Raw genomic sequence first — 24,339 nt, 5'->3', positions numbered from 1 at the left:
ACTTTTTGGTTTTATCCATCGTTTTCCCACCTGTGAAACAGTACGGTAAATAACAACAACCGCAGAGTAACTCGCTTACCTGTCGGTCTCGGCTTTTAAACTTGCCGCTACGGGGGAACGTCGTTCCACCCCGCCTGTCGTTTCGCAATGCGTGTAACGATTTGACACGCATGCGTCCTGGTGGGTTCTTCACGTAGTCACTCACGTGACTCCGAAGTAAAATAGCCCATTATCTGTTATTTGCACTTTATCAGTTTATTTATTCATGTGTGTATATATTTATATAATGGTATATGGACACACTGATCTGTTTTGTAGTCAATGCCTACTATGTTCTGTTGTGCTGAAGCAAAGCAAGAATTTCATTGTCCTATCAGGGACACATGACAATAAACTCACTTGAACTTGAAAATGTTACCCATTTCCTCTATGCAGAGATGTTGCCTGTCCCGCTGAGTTACTCCAGCATTTTGTGTCTATCTTAAATGGGTATTAAGTCTTTATTTGTGCAGAGTTTTGGTCAGAGCCTATGTGGGCCATTGCACATAATTCCAGGCACCAAACCTTGACCTTGACGGGGTTGTTGAAGAGATTAATAGAATAGTACTGGGTTTTAAAGAATTATATCATGTTATTGAAGTATTCCTTGCAAGGCTGAGTGGTGATCTAATTTGGGTACTTAAGATGACAAAACAATTGGATGGGGAAGTGCAGATAAACTATTTTCACTGCAACAGAAATGCAGGCCGAGTCTTCATGTTGGGAGCCTTGCCATCTCAACAGAGATGATCTTCAGTCGTTCATTTAACGTGAAGCTGTTTGAAGGCCATAGAAAAGTGAATTGGGAATCTGCTAACCAGCATGTGCAGAAACAGGCACTTCGGCCCAGCGAGTCCGCACCGACCAGCGATCCCTGCACATTAACACAAGCCTGCACATACTAGGGACAATTTACACAGTCACAGGGAGAATGTACAAACACAAACACTGTAAGGCTGCAACTCTACCGCTGCGCCTCCGTGCCGCCCAAATTCTTAATGTTAATTGTGTGGGAAGGAACTGCAGATGCTGGTTTGCATGAAGATTGACACAAAAAGCTGCAGTAACTCAGCGGGACAGGCAGCACCTCTGGAGAAAAGGAACAGATTATGATTTGAGTCGAGACCCTTCTTCAAACTTCATGTTAATTATTTGACTGTAGGATTGTGTGGAACTAAGGTAGTGATATTTCACTCTATTCCACATACACCTTTCTGCTGTCTATTATAAAATCAGTGCATCATAAATATTTGTGACTGAAAATGTGCCGTGCATGGCATTGCTGTCACTGGAGTTGCATTTGGGATGAATTTTGATTAAAGCCCTTCCCTGTGACTGCAGGGTTAGCTCCGGCTCCTTGGTATTTCTTTTCACTGTCAACTGAGAAAGGCAGAAAGCCATTGATTAATTTCCTACACCTATGATAAGAGACTGCCAGAAGACAATGGAAAGGAGAGAAAGTTACTTCAATGTCACCTCTATGCTGCACCTGTGACAAGATGGATGTCTGTGTGCGTTGAATTCTTTAACCCAAATTTCTTATTAATGCAAACTGCGCTTAAATTTGGTTAATCAGAGCATTTCTCCTCAAGAGCCAAGCATCAAGAGTGTTTAATTATCATATGTTCCAAACAACAATGAAATTCTTACTTGCAGCAGCACTTGACATGTAAACATAGTGCTCTGAATACCAGAGTGTGTATATATATATATATATACAATTGTTCACCACTGGAACATTCAGAGGGATACACAATTTCCTGGTGCCAAATATTTGGCAGTGGTTTCCATCACATATATATACACACACATGTGTAATAAATATATGTAATAAATATGTATGCTTGTGTGGCTGTGTGCATGCATATATATATATGCATGCACACAGCCACACAAGCATACACATACATGCATACATACATACATACAGACATACAGACATAAAAACATACATACATACATACATACATACATACATACATACATACATACATACATACATACATACATACATACATTCCAGACAAATTAATGGTGATGTCTCTGCAATGGTAAAATCAGAGCCAGGTTTCAGCAGGGCTGATCCACAGGTTTTAGTTCATCCTGACTGATTGCCAAGACAAAATGGATTGAAGATCAGACACCCGGCTCCCAGCTAAGGCTTGGCCCCGTTTCAATTCAATGGATTGAAGATTTAAAACATTGAGGATTAATGCATTAAATTGCAGTCATTCTGGGCCATTTATAAAACTTTGCTATAAAAAAAATCAATGAAGAAGTGCTTGCTTTAATAAATGAAATGAGATGTACAGATTTGGCTCGAGACATTTAAACCAGCCTCCCTTCCATTGACTCCATCTGCACTTCACTCCGCCTCAGCAAGGCCACCAGCATTATCAAGGACCAGTCTCACCCTGGACTCCCCCTCTTCTCCCCTCTCCCATCAGGCAAGAGGTACAGAAGTGTGAAAGCGCACACCTCCAGATTCTGGGACAGTTTCTTCCCAGGCATTCCCAGGTTTTCAGGCAAATTAACCATCCTGTTAACAACTAGAGAGCGGTCCTGAGCTACTATCTACCTCATTGGAGACCCTCGGACTATCTTTAATCAGACTTTACTGGACTTCATCTTGCACTAACCGTTATTCCCTTTATCCTATATCTGTACATTGTGGACGGCCTGATTGCAAACATGTATAGAATGTGATTGGGAGGGATGATAGATCAGCCATGATTGAATGGTGGAATAGACTTATGAACCTATAGTCTTTTTGCTGACTGGATAGCATGCAACAAAAAACAGCTTTCTATTGTATCTTGGTAGACATGACAATAAAAAATTAAACTAAACTAAACTAAGCTCTTTCGAACATAAACACTTTCAGACTTATTGGCTTTGGTTGGCACTTTTAGTTAGCAGTGGGAAATAGATCGAACCTTGAATGGCTGAAACGTAACAAATCATGAGAGGAATAAATCAGGTGGACGTACAGAGTCTCTTGCTCAGTGTAAGGGAATTGAGATCCAGAGACAGGTTTAGCGTGAGGGGGGAAAGATTTAATAAGATTCTGAAGGGTAACTTTTTCACGCAAGTGTGGTGGGTTATGGAACATGTTTTTCACGCAAAGTGTGGTGGGCCAGAGGAGGTAATTGAGGCAGGCACTATCGCAACATGTACGAAACATGGGCAAGTATTGGCAGGTTGGACTAGTATAGCTGGGACATGTTGGCCGGTGCGGGCAAGTTGGGCCACTGGGCCTGTTTCCTCACTGTAAGACTCTGTGACTATGACCCTCTCTGTTATAGACAGAAATATCATCTCTCAGATTTGTATTGATATTCTGTGGGTCAGATCGAGCAGTCAATATGTGTGTAGCTCACATCTAATATCCACAGTGCTATTTGGTTTCAACGTTAGTGCTCTTCCGGCTGTGGGAACAATGTGTGTGTACAGTAGATGAGTTTTTACTTAAGTAACCATGTCCATGGAAAATAACTCCGTTCGATAACTTGAAGCCTGCAATCAAACAGAAATCCCATGGAAAGACACAAAGTGCAGGGGTAACTCAACAGGTCAGGCAGCATCTCTGGAGTAATTACAAAGAGTGTATTGATCAACAGATGTTTATCACTGACAAAGGTAGGAATTATTCAATCTGTGTGATCAGAGAGCACAACTCACATGGCTGCACATGACACAGTCCAACAATCCAACCCAATTGCCAAACATTTTAACTTTGCTTCCCAGTCCCATACTGACCTTTCTGTCCTGGGCCTCCTCCATTGTCAGAGTGAGGCCAAATGCAAATTGGAGGAACAGCACCTCATATTTCGCTTGGGCAGCTTACAGCCCAGCGGTATGAATATCGATTTCTCTAACTTCAAGTGTCCCTTGCATCTCCTCTCTCTCCATCCCTCCCCCACCCTAGTCATCGTACTGGTTTCACTGTTGTCCTGCTGAGTTTCACTGTTTGATTCACTCATTATCATCTTCCTCACAGCCAACATTGGGCCATTGTGGGCTCCAGCTTTCCTTGATCATTGTTGCTTTTTGCATATCTTTCATTCATTTATTCTATGTACCTATATCTCTCGTTTCCCTCTCCCCTAACTCTCAGTCTGAGGAAAGGTCTTGACCTGAAACATCACCTGTTCCTTTTCTCCAGAGATGTTGCCTGACCCGCTCGAGTTACTCCAGCTTTTTGTGTCTATCCTGGTTGTCAGACTAATGTCCTTTGTTATTGCCTTTGTCTCTTGCTATTGTCCTAGATACTGGGCAGGTGATGGTACACTCCATCCAGCGTGTTAAGGACTTACAAGGGTAACCGAGTCATCTTGTATGATTGTGACACTGCAGTGAAAGATGTAATATTAGCTCTTTTATCACAGTGAGCTAGCGAGAGCAACGCTTTCATCGCCTGTTTGCAGTGCACAGAAGCACTATTGCTCCCTGATCTGTCATTTTAGAAATCAGGCATGCAATTCGATAATTCTAGTGGTAACTGTGAAAAATCAGTCACTGAAAGAGGACTCTTGAATGTCAGCATTTTCTCAGTGAAGGAATTATTTGTGTCCAGGGAAGTGGGGTGCATTTAGACATAGAAGGATAGAGTCATACAGCAGGGAAACAGGCTCTTCAGCCCAACTTGCACATGCCAAACAAGATGTCCCATCTACTAGTCCCAGCTGCCAGCATTAGACCCAACCTCCTCTGGCACCTCGTTTTATATACCCACCACCCTCTGTGTGAAGAAGTTGCCCCTCAGGTTCCCACTGAATCTTAGAGTGGCACGGTGGCACAGCAGTTGGGCTGGGAGTGGGTGGGAGTGGGGAACATGGGGAATGGGGGGTGGGGGATTTGGAGGGAACCTCAGGATCTGCCACCTAAGGCCTGGTCACCCCTCGTTCACCACTGACCAGGGTTGCAGCATCTCAGGATGGCAGGACTGCCAGGATCCAATAAAATAAATACACCTGTCTAATTAACACAAGGTCCAAGTGCAAGCTGTGTCTGTATTAAACACAATCTATTTTCTATTGCCAAATATAAATTTTGATCCGAATAGAAAATCTATACAAAAGAAGAACAGTGCAAAAATTATTTTGACATTGTCAGTGTCTACACATTAATTAGTGCCATGTTTAGTAATGTTCACAACACATCCATAAACCAAGCTCCCTTGCCACCCTGGGGTGATATCCCTCCAAACGTGGACACAAAATGCTGGAGTAACTCAGCAGGGCAGGCAGCATCTCCAGAGAGAAAGAATGGGTGACGTTTCGGGTTGAGTCCTGCTGAGTTACTCCAGCATTTTGTATCTACCTTTGATTTAAACCAGCATCTGCAGTTCTTATTTACACGTGATATCCCTCCCCTTGCTTGAGGGGTGTTTGCACCGACTCTGCCCCTAAATGTACCACAGCGGAAGGACCCTATATTGTGGCCCCTCCCCCACAGGGCCTTTGCATTTTTCCAAAAATAAACGTTATTCAGAATTAAAATATATACAAAATAAAAACTGTGCAAATACTCAGTGTCTCCACATTCATTAGGGTCATATTCAGTAGTATTCGCACCTACCTTTAAACAAACATCCTTGCCACCATGCGGTGGTATCCCTTCCCTTATTTGAGGGGTGCCCCACTGGGCTTTGCCCCCCCAAAGTCCAGCAGTGGAAGGATCCTAGACTGTGGTCCTCCCCCACAGAACTTTGCCTTTGGCTGCACCAAGCTTCAATGCGTCCCACAGCACGTACTTCAGTGCGTCCTTCAGTGCGTCCTTCAGTGCGTCCTTCAGTGCATCCTTCAGCACAGCAACATTACATTCCCTGGTGGATATCTTGTGGTGCGGGGAGACCCACAGTTTTTGGGCAGACCCAGGAGCATTTTTAAAATCGAGTTGATGGTCTTTCAGTTGATGATCTGATCCATTGCTGTTCTTTTATCATCAGTGGATCTATATCCATCACCTACAGTTTCACTTATTTGGGCGGCACAGTGGCGCAGAGTTAGAGTTGCTGTCTTGCAGCACTAGAGACCCAGGTTCGATCCTGACTATGGGTGGTGTCTGTACGGAGTTTGTATATTCTCCCTGTGACCACGTGGGTTTTCCCCTGGTTCTCCGGTTTCCTCCTACACTCTGAAAACATTCAGGTTTGTAGGTTAATTGGCTTCAGTAAAATTGTAAATTGCCTCTAGTGTGTAGGATAGAGCTAGTGTATGGAGATTGCTGGTTGGCACTGACTCGGGGGTGGGGGGTGGGGGAGGGGGGGGGGGGGGTGAAGGGCCTGTTTCTGAGCTGTATCTCTAAACCAGATGGGCTGCAAATGTGCAAGCAGGCAGTGACCCACGTGGGCTGTCAAGGGCAGTGAATGACAAGCAAGTAATGTGACCCTTGCCTCCAATGTTTAAATTTGGAAAATAATTTAACAAAATGTATACCACTAAACATTCCGTGGACGAAACCAGTAAAACTGCAATGAAAAAATACCCAAGAGAATATTCAAATGAGTTGTGTGGTTATTCCAGAGGGGATGAATACACAAATTATAGATAAACTGAAGATGGTGGAAATCTGTTACGGAAACAAAGAATGCCCAGAAACACCGAACCTGTTGTGCAACATTGGTTTCACTTTACTTTAGACTTTACAAATATTGTTTGGAAAGAGGCCCTTCGGCCCACCGAATCTGTGCTGACCAGTGCTCACCCTGTGCACCAGCAATATCCTACACACAAGGGACAAAGTACAATTTTACACATTAAGTCAATTAACCTTCAAACCTGAATGTCTTTGAAGGCGGGGGAGAAAACCCACACGGTCACAGGGAGAATGTACAAACTCAATATAGACAGCACCTGTAGTCAGGATCGAACACGGGTCTCTGGTGCGGTAAAGCAGCAACTCTACTGCTGTGCCACTGTGTGGCCCCTAGCATGTGTGGAAAGAGAAACAATTAATTTTTCAGGTTGAAGGTCTCAGTTGTGAAGTGAAGTTTTTGATCTGAAACATTAAGTCTGCTTCTCTCTCTCCACAGAGACTGTCTTCCTGCTGAGTGCAAATAAAAGGATATTTCAAACACTTATTGCCAAGATTTTATGTTTAGGTTTAGAGATACAGCATGGAAACATGCCCTTCAGCCCATCAAGCCCACGACAACCATCGATCACCCGTCCACATGAGTTATATGTTCATGGACTTTCACATCTACTACCTTACACACTAGGAGCAATTTGCAGAGGCCAACCCTGCACATCTTTGAGATGTGGGAGGAAACAGATGCACCTGCTGGAAACCCAGCCACAGGGAGAACATGCAAACTCCATGTCTCTGATGTGAGATGACAGTATCCGAGGTCAGGATCGAACATGGGTCTCTGGCAATGTGAGCAACAGCTAAACCAGCTGCGCCACTGTTTCGACCCAAGTTTAGGTTTATTATTGTCATGTGTACAGAGCTACAGTGAAAACCTTTGTCTTGCATGCTTTCCAATCAAATCAGATAATACTATACATAAATACAATCAAACCAAACTCAATTACAAAAGGTAAAGCAAAGGGAAAGATATTGAGTGCAGATTAGAGTGTATGTAAACTAAATTTTTTAACCTGACAATTTTTCTTCAATAGAAAAATAATTTAGCCTTGATTTCAATGCACAATGTCTACGATGTTTTTAATTGGGCTTATTCTTGCCTTTGAATGTCTCAAACGAAAAATGAATGTGTAAGATACTGTGCAAGTTATTTGTAAAATACTGTTTAAGATACTGCACTGCTGCCTGTAAATTACTGCCTGGGGCATGAGTCATCCACTATCCCAGAAATCAACTGGAATATGACTGCACTTCTGCAATCTTGTAACTGTTCACAGTGACCTTGAGAAATTACAAGCAGTGGTCCAAAATAAGGTTCTATCCAATATTTGGAAGTAGCTGACAAAATGAAGAATGCTTATAATTTTGGGGGCAATACATATTTAGTATTCACAATGACATAATTATGATTTTTAGCAATAAAATTGGTCATTGTTGTTGTATTCACCCACACGAGTGTGAGAATGGTAGGTTCCAAATTTTCCAGCACATAGCTGGCTCTCCAATATACTGCCTCCTTCCCATCTCGACGATATTGGTGCAGCATCTTTAGATGGCAGGCCAGCTTCTTTTGCAGTGAGGTAGAACGGCCGTGGGCGTCACTGGGTTGCAGCAGAGAACGAGTCGAATGATTTGATCCCAGAGAACCTGAAGGAAAGGCTAAGCAGAAACGAGAAGGTAGGTTGACTTACTTAAGAAATAATCGGCAAAAAGCATTTAACTTGCCCGATGCCTGGCGATGGTGGGGAACTGCATTGCATTGTCTTCAGATTTGAATGGATGGGACATAGCTTGCTGAGGTCTGGCTGTTTTATCCCCACACAAAAGCAGTCGTTCTGTGGGTGGGTGGGGGGGGGGGGGGGGGGGGGGGGGCGTTTCATGGATTAAGCCTCAAATAAAATCTAAAACCCCTCTGTATGAAGACAGTCAGAAGCAGGGTCCTTCAGGACAATCATTACAATGCAAATCATACTCCAAATAATTTATTTCTTCACAATGTGTTTGTGGCAAGCTTATTTTTCTTCCACAGTGCAGATTTTAAGGCAGTTTAATTTTTTTAAATACATTACGTTGATTAATTTTGGGAGGATGCTCATTTAATTTGAAGTAAAAATCAATCCTTCCCACCTTGTTACGTGCAAAGAGGAAACTCAACAGAATTTTCTTTTTAAATTGCCTGTCAAATGACCTTTCTAAAGCTGCTGGGGTGTTTGTCCTCACTGTTTCTGGACTTGACCTTGAATGCCTGGGTTCCATTATAGGGGCGATTTCAGGATCAATATTGCTGCCCAGATCATGGCGATTTGAGGATTGAGAGAAGTGGAGGAAAGAGAGAGATAAAAAGACAATGCTGGAGATCTTTTTTACTCAATGAATAATGAATGTCAATAGGCATGGGAGGGCCTCTGACTCTGTGTCTCTGATGGTTGAAGGTTGTAGCTCACAGGGGAAAATTGCTTAGGAAGGAACTGCAGATGCTGGTTTAAACCGAAGATATCCTCGGGGGAAATTGCTTAATGGACCACACTTACATTTGCAGTGTCTCCCAGACAGTTCAGCAAACATTAACACATTAGCAGACTGTGTGTTGCGAAGGAGATGTTTGCGTGGCTCTGAATAGAATCAAATCAAATTTGGTAAACGCAGATGATATTCCAAATGATTGAGTCATTTTAAGATACTCCCTTGAGCAGCTTGCCTGTCCCCATTGCCCAGGTCTTAAGTCGCATTTAATTTTTAAATTCTCGCCTGGCTGAGTTAAAATGTTGTCCCCGTCAAGCTGCTGGGTTCATGGGTCAGGCTGACACCAGCGTTTGTCAGCTGGTTTATTGTATTCCTCCGGCACCAAATGCCTTTGTTAAGAGGGGCGGCCTGCAAACTGTAAACAGCCAAAGTGGAACTGGTTGCTAGGGACCAGGCCCTTTTTTGTTTCGCAGTCGCTAATTATCTTGCAATCCCCTGTGCTATGAGCATTAGCAGAGATCAGAGTATGACATTGGGCTGGATCCTGAAGGCAAATCTAATCCTGCCTGATGGGAAACACACCAAAATAGTTCATAAATTCAAGTCCAAGGAGCAGAATTAGGCCATTCGGCCAATCAAGTCTACTCCACCATTCAATCATGGCTGATCTATCTTTCCCTCTCAACCCCATTCTACTGCCTCCGCCCCATAACCCCTGACACCTTTACTAAACAAGAATTTGTCAATCTCCGCCTTAAAAATATCCATTGACTTTTCCTCCGCAGCCGTCTGTGGCAATGAGTTCCGCTGCTGGTTGCAATGGTTGCAGCAATTAACTAACCAGCCACAACTCAAATTAATGTGTCGGTAAGCTTTTGTTTGCTTGTTATCCAGCAAAGAAAAGACTATACATGAATATAATCAAGCCGTGCACATTGGCGGCACAGTGGCGCAGCAGTAGAGTTGCTGCCTTACAGCGCCAGAGACCCGGGTTCGATCCTGACTATGGGTGCTGTCTGTACGAAGTTTGTACATTCTCACTGTGACCACGTGGTCTTTCTCCGGGTGCTCTGGTTTCCTCTCACACTTCAAAGACATGCAGGTTTGTAGGTTAATTGGCTTCTATAAATCGTAAATTGTCCCTAGTGTCAAGGATAGTGCTAGTGTATGGGGTGATCGCTGGTCGGCGCGGACTCGGTGGGCCGAAAGGCATGTTTCCACTGTTTTTCTCTAAAGTCTAAAATGCACAAATAAAGGGTACAACATTCAGTGCAATTGAAGATAGTTCAAAGGTCTCCAATGAGGTAGATAGGATGTCAGGACCACACTCTAGCTGATGAGATGGCCGTTCAGTTGAAGAAACTGTTCCTGAACCTGGACGTATGTATTTTCAAACTTCTGTACCTCCTGCCTGATCATAATCGTCATACTTTATTAGCCAAGTATGTTTTGCAACATACAAGGAATTTCATTTGCCATAGTCATACCAATAAAAAGCAACAGAACACACAAAATACATTTTAACATAAACATCCACCACAGTGACTCCTCCACATTCCTCACTGTGATGGACAGAGAAAAAAGTTCGATCTCTTCCCTTCTTTGTTCTCCCGCGATCAGGGGCCTCGAGCCTTCCGTTGACGGGACGATCTTGGCTCCCGTAGCCGGCGGCGTTTGGACCCTTGCGTCGGGGCGATCAAGCTCCTGCATGGGGGGGAATCACAGCTCCCCCGCGCCGGGTGATCTGACCCCAGGTCGGGGCTGGTCGAAACCTTCTGCGTAGTTTGGAGCTCCTGACATCGGTCTCAACCCGAGACTGCGATCTCCTTGATGGTGAAATCCGCAGGCTGCGGTTGGAGCGTCGATCCCAGGCAAGGGATCGGCTTCAATGGTAAGTCCATGTCCACGTCCCCACGGTGGGGCTCAAAGTCAGTCCCGAGCAAGGCCGCCAGCGCCATGATGTTAGGCCGCAGAGTGACTGGAGATATGATCCGGAAAACAATTGCATCTCCGGCAAGGTAACAGATTGAAAAAAAGTTTCCCCCGACCCCCTCCCCCACCCCCACATAAAACAAACCAGAAAACATTAACACATACTTTTGAAACACACTAAAAATAACAAAAAAACGACGAAAAGATAGACAGACTGTTGGCGAGGCTGCCATCGTGCGCTGATGGGAGAGGGGAGAAGAGGGAGTGACCGGGGTGAGACTGGTCCTTGATTATGCTGGCGGTTTTGCCGAGGTAGTGTGAAGTGTAGATGGAGTCAATGGAAGGGAGGCCTGGAATTGGAACTACACTGGTCCCCAAAACACACAGTTGTTATGAATAATCTTCACTGGGACCAGTTTACCGTAGTCTTATACAAGCTTATTTTTATACGTTCCATGAATTTCACCCAAGCATGTTAGCTGACTGCACATCATATGATCCATGAGTATACTGTGGGATGTGAATTATTCTACATTAGTCATCCTTGTTAGACGCCTGGTTAGAAAGCAGGAGTCTCGGTGCATAATTTAAATCACCCCCACAGCGATGACAAGCTCTCACTTCAATTCATTGAGTGAGAACCAACTAGTGGGTTGGATGTTAGTTTGCGAGGCCAAGTAGCCGATCCTTAGAATATTCAGCAATGAGGCCCAGATGAAAGTCACAATGAACATTACCTTGTTTTGTTTCCCCCTATAACAAAAGCTTTTCATTGTGCCATTATACACGGTAATGAACCTTAACCTAAATCAGACTTATTTACCCTTTTTAACGGGGGGGGAGTGGGGGCTCATTGAAACTTACCAAATACTGAAAGGCCTGGATAGGGTGGATGTGGAGAAGATGTTTCCACTAGTGGGAGAGTCTAGGACCAGAGGGCTCAGACTCAGAATAAAAGGACATAACTTTAGAAAGGAGATGAGGAGGAATTTCTTTAGTCTGAGGGTGGTGAATCTGTAGAATTCATTGCCACAGACGGCAGTGGAGGAAAAGTCATTGGATATTTTTAAAGCGGAGATTGACATTTTTAATTAATAAGGGTATCGAAGGTTATGGGATAAGGCAGGAGCATGGGGTTGAGAAGGAAATATAGATCAACCTTGATTGGATGGTGGAGTGGACTCAATGGGCTGAATGGCCTAATTCTGCTCTTATCATTTATGAGTGTATGAGCTTAATAGTCTGGGGCCTGCAAATGGTTCCTTAAGATTAAAATGGCATCGTGGGTCACCATCATACAGTTTTCACAGCAGTGAAGAATAAGACTGGCTGTGGACATAGCCCAGACCATCACACAAACCAACCTTCCTTCCATTGACTCCATCTACAATTCACATTGCCTCAGCAAGGTCACCAGCATAATCAAGGACCAGTCTCCCACCGGGCACTCACTCTTCCCCCCCTCTCCCACCGGGCACTCACTCTTCCCCCCCTCTCCCACCGGGCACTCACTCTTCCCCCCCTCTCCCACCGGGCAAGAGGTACAGAAGTTTGAAAACGCACATCTCCAAATTCAGGAAGAGTTTCTTCCCAGCTCTTATCAGGAAACTGAACAGTCCTCTCATCAGCTAGAGTGTGGTCCTGACCCATCTACCTCATTGGAGACCTTTGAACTATCTTTAATCGGACTTTATCGGACTTCAATGGTATATCTTGCACCGAGGGTATACCCTTTATTTTTTATCTGTGCTCTGTGAATGACTTGATTGCATTCATGGATAGTCTTCTTTTTGACAGGATAGCACGTTAAGACAAACCTTTTACTATACCTCGGTACACGTGACAATAACACATTAAACTAAACTCAATTAAAGTTGAACTGGTCTCACTGAAGAAAAAGAAAGATCTGTAATGAGTAAGGATCCAAATTATTGGTTTTCCACATTGAAACTGATATTGTTGGTTTTGGCACAATGCTCTTGAAATATTGATGTCACCCAGATGTCAAGATGTAGCAGATCTTCCAGAGACTACAAGGGAGAGCAGCTAAAGAAGAATGAACGCTGCAATGAGAGCAGGGGTTGGGAGCTTCAAAGGCACCTCCATGGGGTTGGTGAATAATAGCTCCCATCGGAGGCATGCGCTTTATTTTAATTTAGAGATACAGCGTGGAAACGGGCCCTTTGGCCCACTGAATTCCTACCGACCAACGATCCCTGCACACTAACACTATCCTACACACGCGGGGCAATTTACAATTTTACCGATGCCAATTAGCCTACAAACCTGTACGTCTCTGGAGTGTGGGAGGAAACCGGAGGACCCGGAGAAAACCCACGCAGGTCATGGGGAGAACGTACAAACTCCGTACAGACAGGATCAAACCCGTGTCTCTGTCGCTGTAAGGTGGCAGCTCTACCACTGTGCCACCATGTCGCTTTGTGGATGGACACAGATGTTCTTCAGGACCACTGCCACTTGTAAGTAGTTTCCAGAGGTTCTCTACGAAGAGGAGAATGAAGTCCTGAATGTCTGCACCTCGGCAAAGCCTACAAAGCTGGACTATTATATAACATAAAGGAACTGTAGATGCTAGCTTACAACCGAGTAGTATGACCGTTGAATTCTCTAATCTTAGTTGACTTCAACAGACGCTCCCCTCCCCCTTGTTCCCCTCACTCTTCATTAAAAGTCAGTTAACCCTCACGCCCCCACCCCCTACAATCAGTGTGAAGAAAGTTCCCGACTCAAAACGCTGCCTATCCATTTTCTGCCTGACCAGCTGAATTAATCCAGCACTTTTGTCTATCTAATGCTAGACTATTGCAATCACATTGGCCCCTACTGTAGGCTAAAGGAAAAGCAGAGGAAATCTTCTGTCCTTGCATGTAGAAATCTGGTGACCTCCTCAAGATAGTTGTGAGCAGTAGGCTGAGTGATAGGGCAGGGAGCAACCTGAGTGACCCTGTTGCAGGGAGCTGAGGCTGACCCTGACATATATGGGCAAAGCACGCACGTGTGGCAGTATCTGGTATCACAGGAGGTCACAAGGCCCAGTGACGACAAAACGTTGCCCTTTGAAAGACCTTCCCCATTCCCTTTGGCGAGACCAAGTGCAAACTAAGCGATCGCTTTGCTAAACACTTACATGCAGTCCGCCTTGGCCTAGGCAATCTCCTGACCTTTATGTCCTGGACCTCCTTCACTGTCAGAGTGAGGCCACATGCAAATTGGAGGAACAGCGACTCATATTTCACTTGGGCCGTTTACAACCCAGTGGTATGAATGTTTAAGAAGGAAGTGCAGATGCTGGAAAATCGAAGGTAGACAAAAATGCTGGAGAAACTGGAAGAAGGGTTTCAGCCCGAAACATTGCCTATTTCCTTTGCTCCATAGATGCTGCCTCACCCATTGAGTTTCTTCAGCATTTTTGTCTACCAGTGGCATGAATATTGATTTCTCTAATTTCAAGTAACCCCTGCATTCCCTCTCTCTCCGTCCCTCCCCCACCCTAGTCATCCTACTAGTTCCACTGTTTGCATCCCTGGATCCCTTCGTCATCACCTCTTCCCCAGTCAGTGGGCCATTATGGGCTCCATCCGCCCTTCCTTGGTCATCTGTTGCCGGCACTTATTGTTCTGCTGTTTTCTTACCTCTAGTTCCCTCCCCTCTACTTTCAGTCTGAAGAAATGTCCCAACCTGATACGTCACCCATTCCTTTTCTCCAGAGATGTAGCCTGACCCGCTGAGTTACTCCAGCATGTTGCGTCTTCCTTCAGTCTAAACCAGCATCTGCAGTTTCTTCTCACACGCTTTCCCTTTGAAAGCTTCTCCCAGTTTCCCTATGAAAGTCGCCACTAGGTGTGCTTTCACCATTCTCTCTGCTGCCATATTCAAGAATTCATTGCAAAGATGTTGCTCCTCATCTAGTCATGAGTGAAGTGTTTAATTGCCATGTGTCCCCACAATGGAACAATCAAATTCTTACTTGCAGCAGCTTAACAGGTCTGTAAACACAATACACAGAGATAATAAGCGAGTTTGGTATTCCGAAAAACACGAGGAATCATGGGATTTGTCAAAGGTCATTCGTGAAAAAGAAAAAGCAAATAAAGCGCTGGCTGTATAAACTGTGTATTAATTGTTAAGTATTCTACCAATGAATTAATCTAGAATTCTGTCAACTCAATGGCAGACAGGTGTTGCTCTTTTTTGAACGTTAATTTGATCTTTTTTCTATCTCACTTCACAACCCCCCCCCCCCCCCACTGGAATTCCGCAGAACCTCTCCCGGCAGCGTTGGACTTTGCCTTCCATCACAGTGAGGAGGAGATTCGCTGTGACGGATGTTTGTGTGAACTGAATTGTTTGTGTGTCTTGTAGAAATTGTTCTGTTTGTATGGCTGTAGAAACAGAGTTTCATTTGAACCTCAATGACAATGAATAAATATTGTATTGTATTGTATTGTATATTGTATTATTGTGTAGTATTCAAGAGACACCTGGTTTCCGGGAAGAAGCTATTCTTGAACCCAGTGGTCATAGTTTGCAGACTTAGAGTCATGGAGAGTCATAGAGCCATACAGCGAGAAAACAGGCCCATTGGCCCGACTTGCCCACTCCAACCAACATGCCCCATCTACACATGCCCCACCTGCCTGCATTTGGCCCACATCTCCCCTCAGGTTCCTATTAAATCTTTTCTCTCTCACCTTAAACCTATGTCCTCTGTTTCTCGATTCCTGTACTCTGGGGATAGATTTGTGCGTTTAACCAATCTATTCATCTCACGATTTTGTACACTGCCATACCTTCTTCCCAACGGTAGGAGTGAAATGAAAGTGTGATCAGGGTGGTGTGGGTCTGTAATGATATTGGCTGCCTTTTTTATGGCACGCCTCCTGTAAATCCTTTTGATGGTGCGGAGGTCAGTACCTGTGATGTACCGGGCAGAGTTCACGACTCCCTTTAATCTCCTTCGCTCTGCCTACTTTATAAATCTTGTAATTTTGAACGCGCCTGTTAAATCCTCCCTTAACTTTTACCATAGAAAGCTCACGTGGTGATTGATTGCTCTGTCTTCTCTTCTCTCAAGGTTGTTCCATCAAGACAATGGAATGTGAGAATTGAAGAGAGAACAGAAAAGGAGACCTGTTCATTTACAATGAATACATTTTAAAAAGACCGTCTGATAATTTTGCCTTTGTAGATTGGAAAATACTGGGAAGCAGCCTAAGGGAGCTCGGAGCCAGCCATGGAAACAAGAAACAGATCCAAGGTAGAAGCAAAAGAATCGCCCAAGTCTGCCACCTCAAAGATAAACGCTGGTGCTGCCGATAAGAAAGAGTTTGCCGGCAAGCAACCGGAGCCCACAAATGTTCCCAAGAAGGCGGCCACTGAGGCTACAGCGGCCAGTGAAACGAAGCCCGCAGCGGACAGCTCAGTGACACTACCAGCCGTCGGCACGGAGGGCAAGAAGCCTGCAGACCCAGAGCTTGAAACCCAGGCCACCAAGGAAGAAACGTCCGAAGGTCAGCCCAGCAACTTGTTTGAGAATATGAAGCCGTACATACTTGGAGGGGTTGCCATCACAGGTCTGGCAATCCTGGTTGGAGTGATCTTCATCCTCCACAAGAAATAAAGAAAATGTATAAAACTGTATATTGATATCGGTTATTTTCTGCATGTGTGTACATTGGCGAATATCTTCTCGCTCCTGAACTAGTACTTGTACAACTCTGCTCACCACTATAATCTTGGTTCAACGTGATTGTATTTAACTCACAGTGTCCATACGCATTGCAGAACATTTTGGATTAACTTGTATATTGTAAAGGTTGACTCTCCACTCCCACCCCTCCATCCCCACCTTTCCGCAAGGCCTATGGCAGTGTTGAACGGACCACTCTTGTTCCCATGCTAGCTTCCCACTGAAGATGATAACACACTGTAGACCTCCCCCCCTCCCCGTTCCCTTTTAAGTGTTGAGTGTTTATCTCATAGGAAGCCTTATAAAGCTATTCCATTCTCTTGTAGCGAATAAATTAAGACGCATTTCAGCAGCATGCAAGCCAAATTTTTATCCCCTGGGCTCTTCTAGCATACACACACATCCCTCTTTCGTTTGACCCTTGCTATTATTGTCAGTGATAGCAACCCCCACAAAACAAAATACTTTTGAATTGGATGGAGGTGACAAACTGAAGCTCCAACACAGTCGGTAGAAAGAGAACAAAATGGTGGCAGCAATAAAACCAAGTTCACCCCGAACTTCCCATTCCTTCTAGGATTTACTAGTAGATGCTCTGTGTGATTTGTTCTTGGGCCCACGGTAGTATTTAATTCAAATGATGGTGTCACATTTACTTTGACTTAAAACAAGCGTATACATGCAATAAAAGTTATGTTTAAAAAGAAAACAAATTACTAGTTGGAAGTTGATAATAGTTAGAATAGCTGTGACCCAGGCTGCTGCTAATGTTCCCATCCCTCGTTTACTCATATACTCTGGACACTGCTTGTTATTTTAGGTGTTGTATCCACTTGTATGTGGACAGTAAGGTTGCCTAACGGATGTGCTGTATGTGGACTATGTATTCTTTATTCTGTACATAATAAACTATTGGTCGGATTTCAATGTCTGACTACCCAATTGGTCCGAGGAATGTCATTAAATAAAATAACATTTCCGAAAGTTGAATGTGATGCGCTGCCGCCAAGTTTGAGTTGATGTGTAACATGAAGAGAAAATACTGCAAACCACTTAGGCAGTGTCTATAGAAAGGGAAACACTTCCATAGAGGCGTTTCAGGTCTGGGGCCCTACACGTGTTATTGCTGCAGATTTGTAGACTAAGGTTTATTATTGTCACGTGGGCAGCACAGTGGCACAACGGTAGAGTTGCTGTCTTCCAGCACCAAAGACCTCGGTTCAATCCTAACCAAGCGTGCTGTCTGTACAAAGTTTGTGTGATCGCCCGGTGAAGGCGTGGGTTTTCTCCGGGTGCTCCGGTTTCCGCCAACACTCCATAGACGTGCAGGTTTTTAGCTCAATTGGCTTCTGTTAATTGAAAATTGTCCATAGGGTGTAGGATAGTGCTAGTGTACAGGGTGATCGCTGGTCCACACGGACCGAAGGGCCTGTTTCCACACTGCATCTCTAAAGTAAACGTGTACCGAGGTACAGTGAAAAGTTATTTGGCTACTATAATTCACCACTTGATTTAGCTAAGTGATTGCTAAGTTTAGCTAATTTGAATCTAAGATACAAAGGGGGGAAGGTGAGAGTGAATAAGTTAGCGGGGGGGGGGGCAAAGAAATAAGGAGAGGGGGAATAAGGGACTGATTGGATTGCTCTGCTGGGAACTGGCATGCACCTGATGGGCTGAATGGGCTCCCTCTGTGTCATGAGAATATATATGCCATGCAGAACAGAACAAACTGTTTAATGGACAAGCCTTCCACTATTGAACATCTATAAGCCACCGCGTGGTACACCCACTATGTAAACAGTATAAAGCATCTACAAGGTGCGCAGCCGCAACTCACTAAAATGGAGACACAAGGTGCGGGAAGCATGTGTAGAGCAGAGTGCTGGAGTAACTCAGTGGATCAGGCTGCATCTCTGAAGGACTTGGATAAGCGCTGATCCGGGTCGGGACCTTTCTTCAGACTCGCTAAAGTTCCTTAGGTACAAAGACCACAGAACAGTACAGCACAGGTATGGGTCCTTCGGCCCACAATGTTTGTGCCAAACATGATGGCAAATTCAACTGATCTCATCTGTCTGTACATGATCCATATCCCTCTGCAACTGCCATGTGCCTATCTAAAATCCTCTTAAACACTACTATCATATCTGCCTCTTCCACTACCCCAGGCAATATATTCCCGGCCCCAACCACTCTCTGTGTAAAAACTACCCCTCTCATCTTAAGGTTATACCCCCTAATGTTCGACATTTACACTTTGGGAGAAAGGTTCTGATTGTTCAATCTTTGCCTCTCAAAATTTTATATTTTTATAATTTTATTGTAATCTCATATTTCAATTAATTAATTAATTAATTAATTGATTTATAGTAGTAATTCACAAGCACACAACATTGAAATCTCAGAAAACACCACCATCTCCCCCTCAAATGTCTACATGACATTGTAACTTAGATATATTTTGCTGATCATTCATCTTCTTTCAGTATTGCAACGTCATTGTGGAAAGACTTTTACAACAGGTACTACAGTGGTTCAAAAATATGGCACACACCATCTTCTCAAGAAGAGGGAAGAATATTGACCTGCAGTAATGTTCAGTATAGTTTTGTTTAGTTTAGTTTATTGTCACGTCTCCCGAGGTACAATTAAATACTTTGTTTTTGCGTGTCAGCAGAAAGATTATACATGAAAGATTATCCAGTCAGCAGAAAGATTATACACGATTAAAATCATGGTGGCATAGCGATAGAGTTGTTACCTTACAGCGCCAGAGACCAGGTTCGATCCTGACTATGAATGCTGACTGTACAGAGTTTGTACGTTGTAACCATTGGGTTTTCTCAGGGTGCTCTGGTTTCCTCCCACACTACAAAGATGTGCAGGTTTGTAGGTTAATTGACTTTGGTTGTAAATTGTCCCTAGTGTGTAAGATAGTGTTAGTGTTCAAGGATCACTGGTCAGGTTGGACTTGGTGGGCCGAAGGGCGTGTTTCCGCGCTGTATCACTCAACTAAATTAAACAAAACAAAATCAAACCGTCTAGAGTGTACAGATACAGGACAAAGGGAATAACTTCCCCTTAGAGCAAGATAAGGTCCTGTGATGTCCGATTAAAGATAGAACGAGGGTCTTCAATGAGATAGAGGGTACGTCAGAACCGCTCTCTAGTTGGTGAAGGCAGATGGTAGGTCAGGACCACTCAAAGTCTCAGTAATGAATAAACAAAGATATTAAAGAAGGGTAGACCATCCCTGGGTGGAAATGTCAAAACCTAGAGGGGGCTGCTTTAAAGTGGGAAGGGCAACATGCAGGGCAAGTTTTTTGACAGAGTGTGGTGGGCAAAGATCTTATAGCTCCGCTATAAGATCTTTGGTGGTGGGTGTCTGGAACATGCTGCCAGCTGTGGTGGTGGAGGAGGCAGATACCATAATGGTTTTTGAAGCTTTTGGATAGGCACATGGATAAGCAGGGCTTGGAGGGATATGGATTTTGTACACGCAGAGCAGATTAGTTGAACGGCATCATGTTCAATGGGAACATAATGGGTCAAAGGGCCTGTCCCCGTGCTGTGCTAAGCTGTTCTAAGCAGAAGACAACTGACTGAAGAAAATTCTCGACCCGAAACGTCACCTATTCCTTCTCTCCAGAGATGCTGCCTGTCCCGCTGAGTTACTCCAGCATTTTGTGTCTATCAACTGTTTCAAATCAGTACATAGCACTCAGTAAATCAGAAACATACAGTAATATTGAAAATGTGAAATAAAAATTGAAAATACAGTGCATTCAGAAAGTATTCAGACCCCTTCACTTTTTCCACTTTTTGTTATGTTACAGCCTTAGAAACATAGAAATATAGAAAATAGGTGCAGGAGGAGGCCATTCCGCCCTTCGAGCCAGCACCGCCATTCATTGTGATCATGGCTGATCGCCCCCTATCAATAACCCATGCCTGCCTTCTCCCCATATCCCTTGAATCCACTAGCCCTAGAGCTCTCTCTCTTAAATCCATCCCGTGACTTGGCCTTCACTGCCCTCTGTGGCAGGGAATTCCATAAGTTCACAACTCTCTGGGTGAAAAGGTTTTTTCTCACCTCAGTCTTAAATGACCTCCCCTTTATTCTAAATAAAGCCTTATTTTAAAATGCATTAAATTCATTTTTTTTTAAATCATCCATCTACACACAATACCCCAGAATAAAGAAGTGAAAATAGGTATTTAGAATTAAAAATAAATTACTGAAATATCACATTTACATAAGCATTCAGACCCTTTGCTATGACACTCAAAATTAAGCTTAGGTTCATCCTGTTTCCATTGATTATCCTTGAGATGTTTCTACAACTTGATTGGAGTCCACCAGTGGTAAATTAAATTGATTGGAAATGATTTGGAAAGGCACACACCTGTCTATATAAAGTCCCACAGTTGACAGTGCGTGTCAGCATAAAAACCAAGCCATGAAGACGAAGGAATTGTCCGTAGACCTCCGAGACAGGATTGTGTTGAGACACAGATCTGGGGAAGGGTGTGAAACAATTTCTGCAGCATTACAGGTCCCGAAGAGCACAGTGGCCTCCGTCATTCTTAAATGGAAGAAATTTGGAACCACCAGTACTCTTCATAGAGCTGGCCGCCCGCCCAAACTGAGCAATCGGGGGAGAAGGGCCTTGGTCAGGAAGGTGACCAAGAACCCGATGGTCACTCTGACAGAGCTGCAGGCTTCCTCTGTGGAGATGGGAGAACTTTCCAGAAGGCCAACCATATCTGCAGCACTCCACCAATCAGACCTTTATGGTAGAGTGGCCAGAAGGAACCCACTCCTCAGTAAAAGGCACAAGACAGCCCGCTTAGAGTTTGCCAAAAGGCACCTAAAGGGCTCTCAGACCATGAGAAACAGGATTCTCTGATGAAACCAATATTGAACTCTTTGGCCTGAATGCCAAGCGTCACATCTGGAGGAAACCAGGCTCATCACCTGGCCAATACCATACTTACGGTGAAGCATGGTAGAGGCAGCATCATGCTGTGGGGATGTTTTTCAGTGGCAGGAACTGGGAGATTAGTCAGGATCGAGGGAAAGATGAACAGTGCAAAGTACAGAGAGATCGGATGTTCGGCAACTGTGGCAGGTCTTGAATGCCATCAATCAGGAGGCAGCTCAATTGTCAGCGAAGCATCACTCCCCGACAAGCTCAATGTGTTTTATGCACGATTTGATAGGGAGAACACTGATGTGCCTTCCCGAGCCCCCATTTGCCGTGACGGTATTTCAGTCACAGTCGCAGAGGACGGTGTCAGAAGATCCTTTGGGGGTGATCCCTCGGAAAGTACCTGGACCTGATGGCATACCCGGTCGTGTTCTTAAAAACCTGTGCGGACCAACTGGCTGGAGTTTTTACGGACATTTTCAACCTCTCACTTCTGAGGTCTGAGGTTCCCACCTGCTTTAAAAGTGCATCAATAATACCAGTGCCCAAGAAGAGCAAGGTGAAGTGCCTCAATGACTATCGACCAGTGGCACTATCGTCTGTGGTGATAAAGTGCTTTGAGAGATTGATTATGGCGCATATCAACTCCTACTTGAACCCGATCGAACATCTCTGGAGGGACCTGAAAATAACTATGCATCGACGCTCCCCATCCAATCTGACAGACTTTGAGAGGATCTGCAGAGAAGAATGGGAGAAATTACTCAAATACAGGTGCCCCAAGCTTGTAGCGTCATACTCAAGAAGACTTGAGGCTGTGATCGCTGCCGAAGGTGCCTCAACAAAGTACTGAGTAAAGGGTCTGAATACTTATGTAAATGTGATATTTCAGTTATTTCGTTTTAATTACTTTGCAAAAATTTAGAAACCTGTTTTGCTTTTTTATTATGGGGTGTTGTATGTAGATTGATGATCAAAAAATGAATTTAAACCATTTTAGTATAAGGCTGTAACATAACAAAATGTGGAAAACGTGAAGGGATCTGAATACTTTCTGAATGCACTGTACATGAATAGCCAATAGGTGGTGTCTGTGGAGAAAGAAACAGATTTATTATATCTGGCTGATGACTTTTCCCCAGTGCACTAGTGGGTGAGGCCTCTCTGCTGGAAATGCCAACTTTCAAATGTTAACTTAAGCTATAGAACAGTGCTGTACAGGAACAGGCCCTTTGGTCCACAATGCCTGCGCCAAGCATGATGCCAATTAATCTAATCCATTCTACCTGCTCATGATCCACATCTTTCCATCCGTTGCATAAAGTATGGCATCGTTTAGTTTAGAGACAAAGCCTGGAAACAGGCCCTTTGGTCCACCGAGTCCTTGGTGACCAGCGAACACCCATACACTAGTTCTATCATGCACACAAGGGATAATTTACGGAAGCCAATTAACTTACAAACCTGCACTTCTTGGAATGTGGGAAGAAACTGGAACAGCCAGAGAAAGCCCAAGCAGTAACAGGGAGCACGTACATACTCTGTACAGACATCACCCATAGTCAGGATCAAACCCAAGTCTTTGGTGCTGTAAGGCAGCAACTCTACAGCTGCGCCACTGCCATCCTGGATGGGAATAAATAATAGCTTCAAAGAGAGCAGATGAGACCTCTGTGGAATCTGGTTCATGTTCTCTCCATTGGAGATCAGACTACCCCAGTGTTCTCACGTTGTTGTCCGTGGGATCTCACTGAGGGAGGCCAGTCCAACACAAGCCAGCCCTCAAGGACAGCGGTTGTCCTGTACTTCAGTGGTTTGCTCCACACCAGGCCCTGCTGCCACCACATAACCCTCCTGTTGTTCTTGGAGCATCAAGCACTTGGCTCAACAAGGTGCAGCCTGAGAGAAACCTTTTGTAAATTACGAAGGCAAACACAACTGCAGGACCAAGAGCAATGCAGCGGCACAGCTGGTAGAGCTGCTGCTTCACAGACCCAGGTTCGATTCTGACATGGGTGCCGTCTGTGTGGAGTTTGCATGTTCTCCCTGTGACCGCGTGGGTTTTTCCCAGAGAGGGGAACATTTATCAGCCATGATTCAATGGTGGGGTAGACTCGATGGGCCAAATGGCATAATTCTGCACCTTTGTCTTATGATATTATTGATTTGGAGGGAGGAAAGGGAGATTGGCTGAAAAAGTGGAAAAGATGGAGATACGGCGCAATGGAGATGCCCGCTGGGCCGTGGTGCGGAGCTGCCGCCGCCAAGGGCGCTCTGGGTACGGGGCAGCGTTGGTGCCGCCAGGGGCACTGCGGGTGCAGAGTGGGGCTGGGGCCACCAGGGCACTGTGGGTGCGGTTGGTGCCGCCAGGGGCGCTGTGGGTGCGGGTGCGGATGGGGCCGGGGCCGCCAGGAGCGCCGTGGGTGTGGGGTGGGGCCGGGGTCGGGGCCGCCAGGGGCGCTGTGGGTGCGGACGGCTGTGGCCACCAGGGGCGCTGTGGGTGCGGGGTGGGGCTGGGGCCGCCAGGGGCGTTGTGGGTGCGAACGGCTGTGGCCACCAGGGGCGCTGTGGGTGCGGGGTGGGTCTGGTGCCGCTAGGGGCACTGTGGGTGCGGACGGTCGGGGCCGCCAGGGGCGCTGTGGGTGCGGGGTGGGGCTGGGGCCGCTAGGG

The 24,339-nt window shown here is 45.0% G+C and overlaps 1 protein-coding gene across 2 annotated transcripts; it reads left to right on the top strand.

The window, feature by feature from the left end:
• The first annotated feature begins 8,124 nt into the window (after window positions 1–8,124).
• LOC116984788 (cell cycle exit and neuronal differentiation protein 1-like) lies at window positions 8,125–17,680 on the top strand. 2 transcript variants are annotated; one of them, XM_033039163.1, is made up of 2 exons: window positions 8,125–8,310; window positions 16,124–17,680. In XM_033039163.1, exon 2 carries the CDS (start codon window positions 16,283–16,285, stop codon window positions 16,667–16,669), a length of 387 nt encoding a protein of 128 aa, XP_032895054.1. In that variant the 5' UTR covers window positions 8,125–8,310; window positions 16,124–16,282; the 3' UTR covers window positions 16,670–17,680. The 2 variants fall into 2 exon arrangements, with proteins under 2 accessions (XP_032895054.1, XP_032895053.1); XM_033039162.1 differs by having other exon boundaries at window positions 8,126–8,310; window positions 16,238–17,680.
• The last annotated feature ends 6,659 nt before the right edge of the window (window positions 17,681–24,339 follow it).

This window comes from Amblyraja radiata, chromosome 20 (assembly GCF_010909765.2).
Source record: "Amblyraja radiata isolate CabotCenter1 chromosome 20, sAmbRad1.1.pri, whole genome shotgun sequence".
Taxonomy (NCBI): domain Eukaryota; kingdom Metazoa; phylum Chordata; class Chondrichthyes; order Rajiformes; family Rajidae; genus Amblyraja; species Amblyraja radiata.
This window is presented reverse-complemented; position numbering and strand designations above follow the sequence as displayed.

Excerpts from the sequence above, each read along its gene's own strand:
- LOC116984788 (XM_033039163.1), top strand. The coding sequence starts at position 16,283 with ATGGAAACAAGAAACAGATCCAAGGTAGAAGCAAAAGAATCGCCCAAG.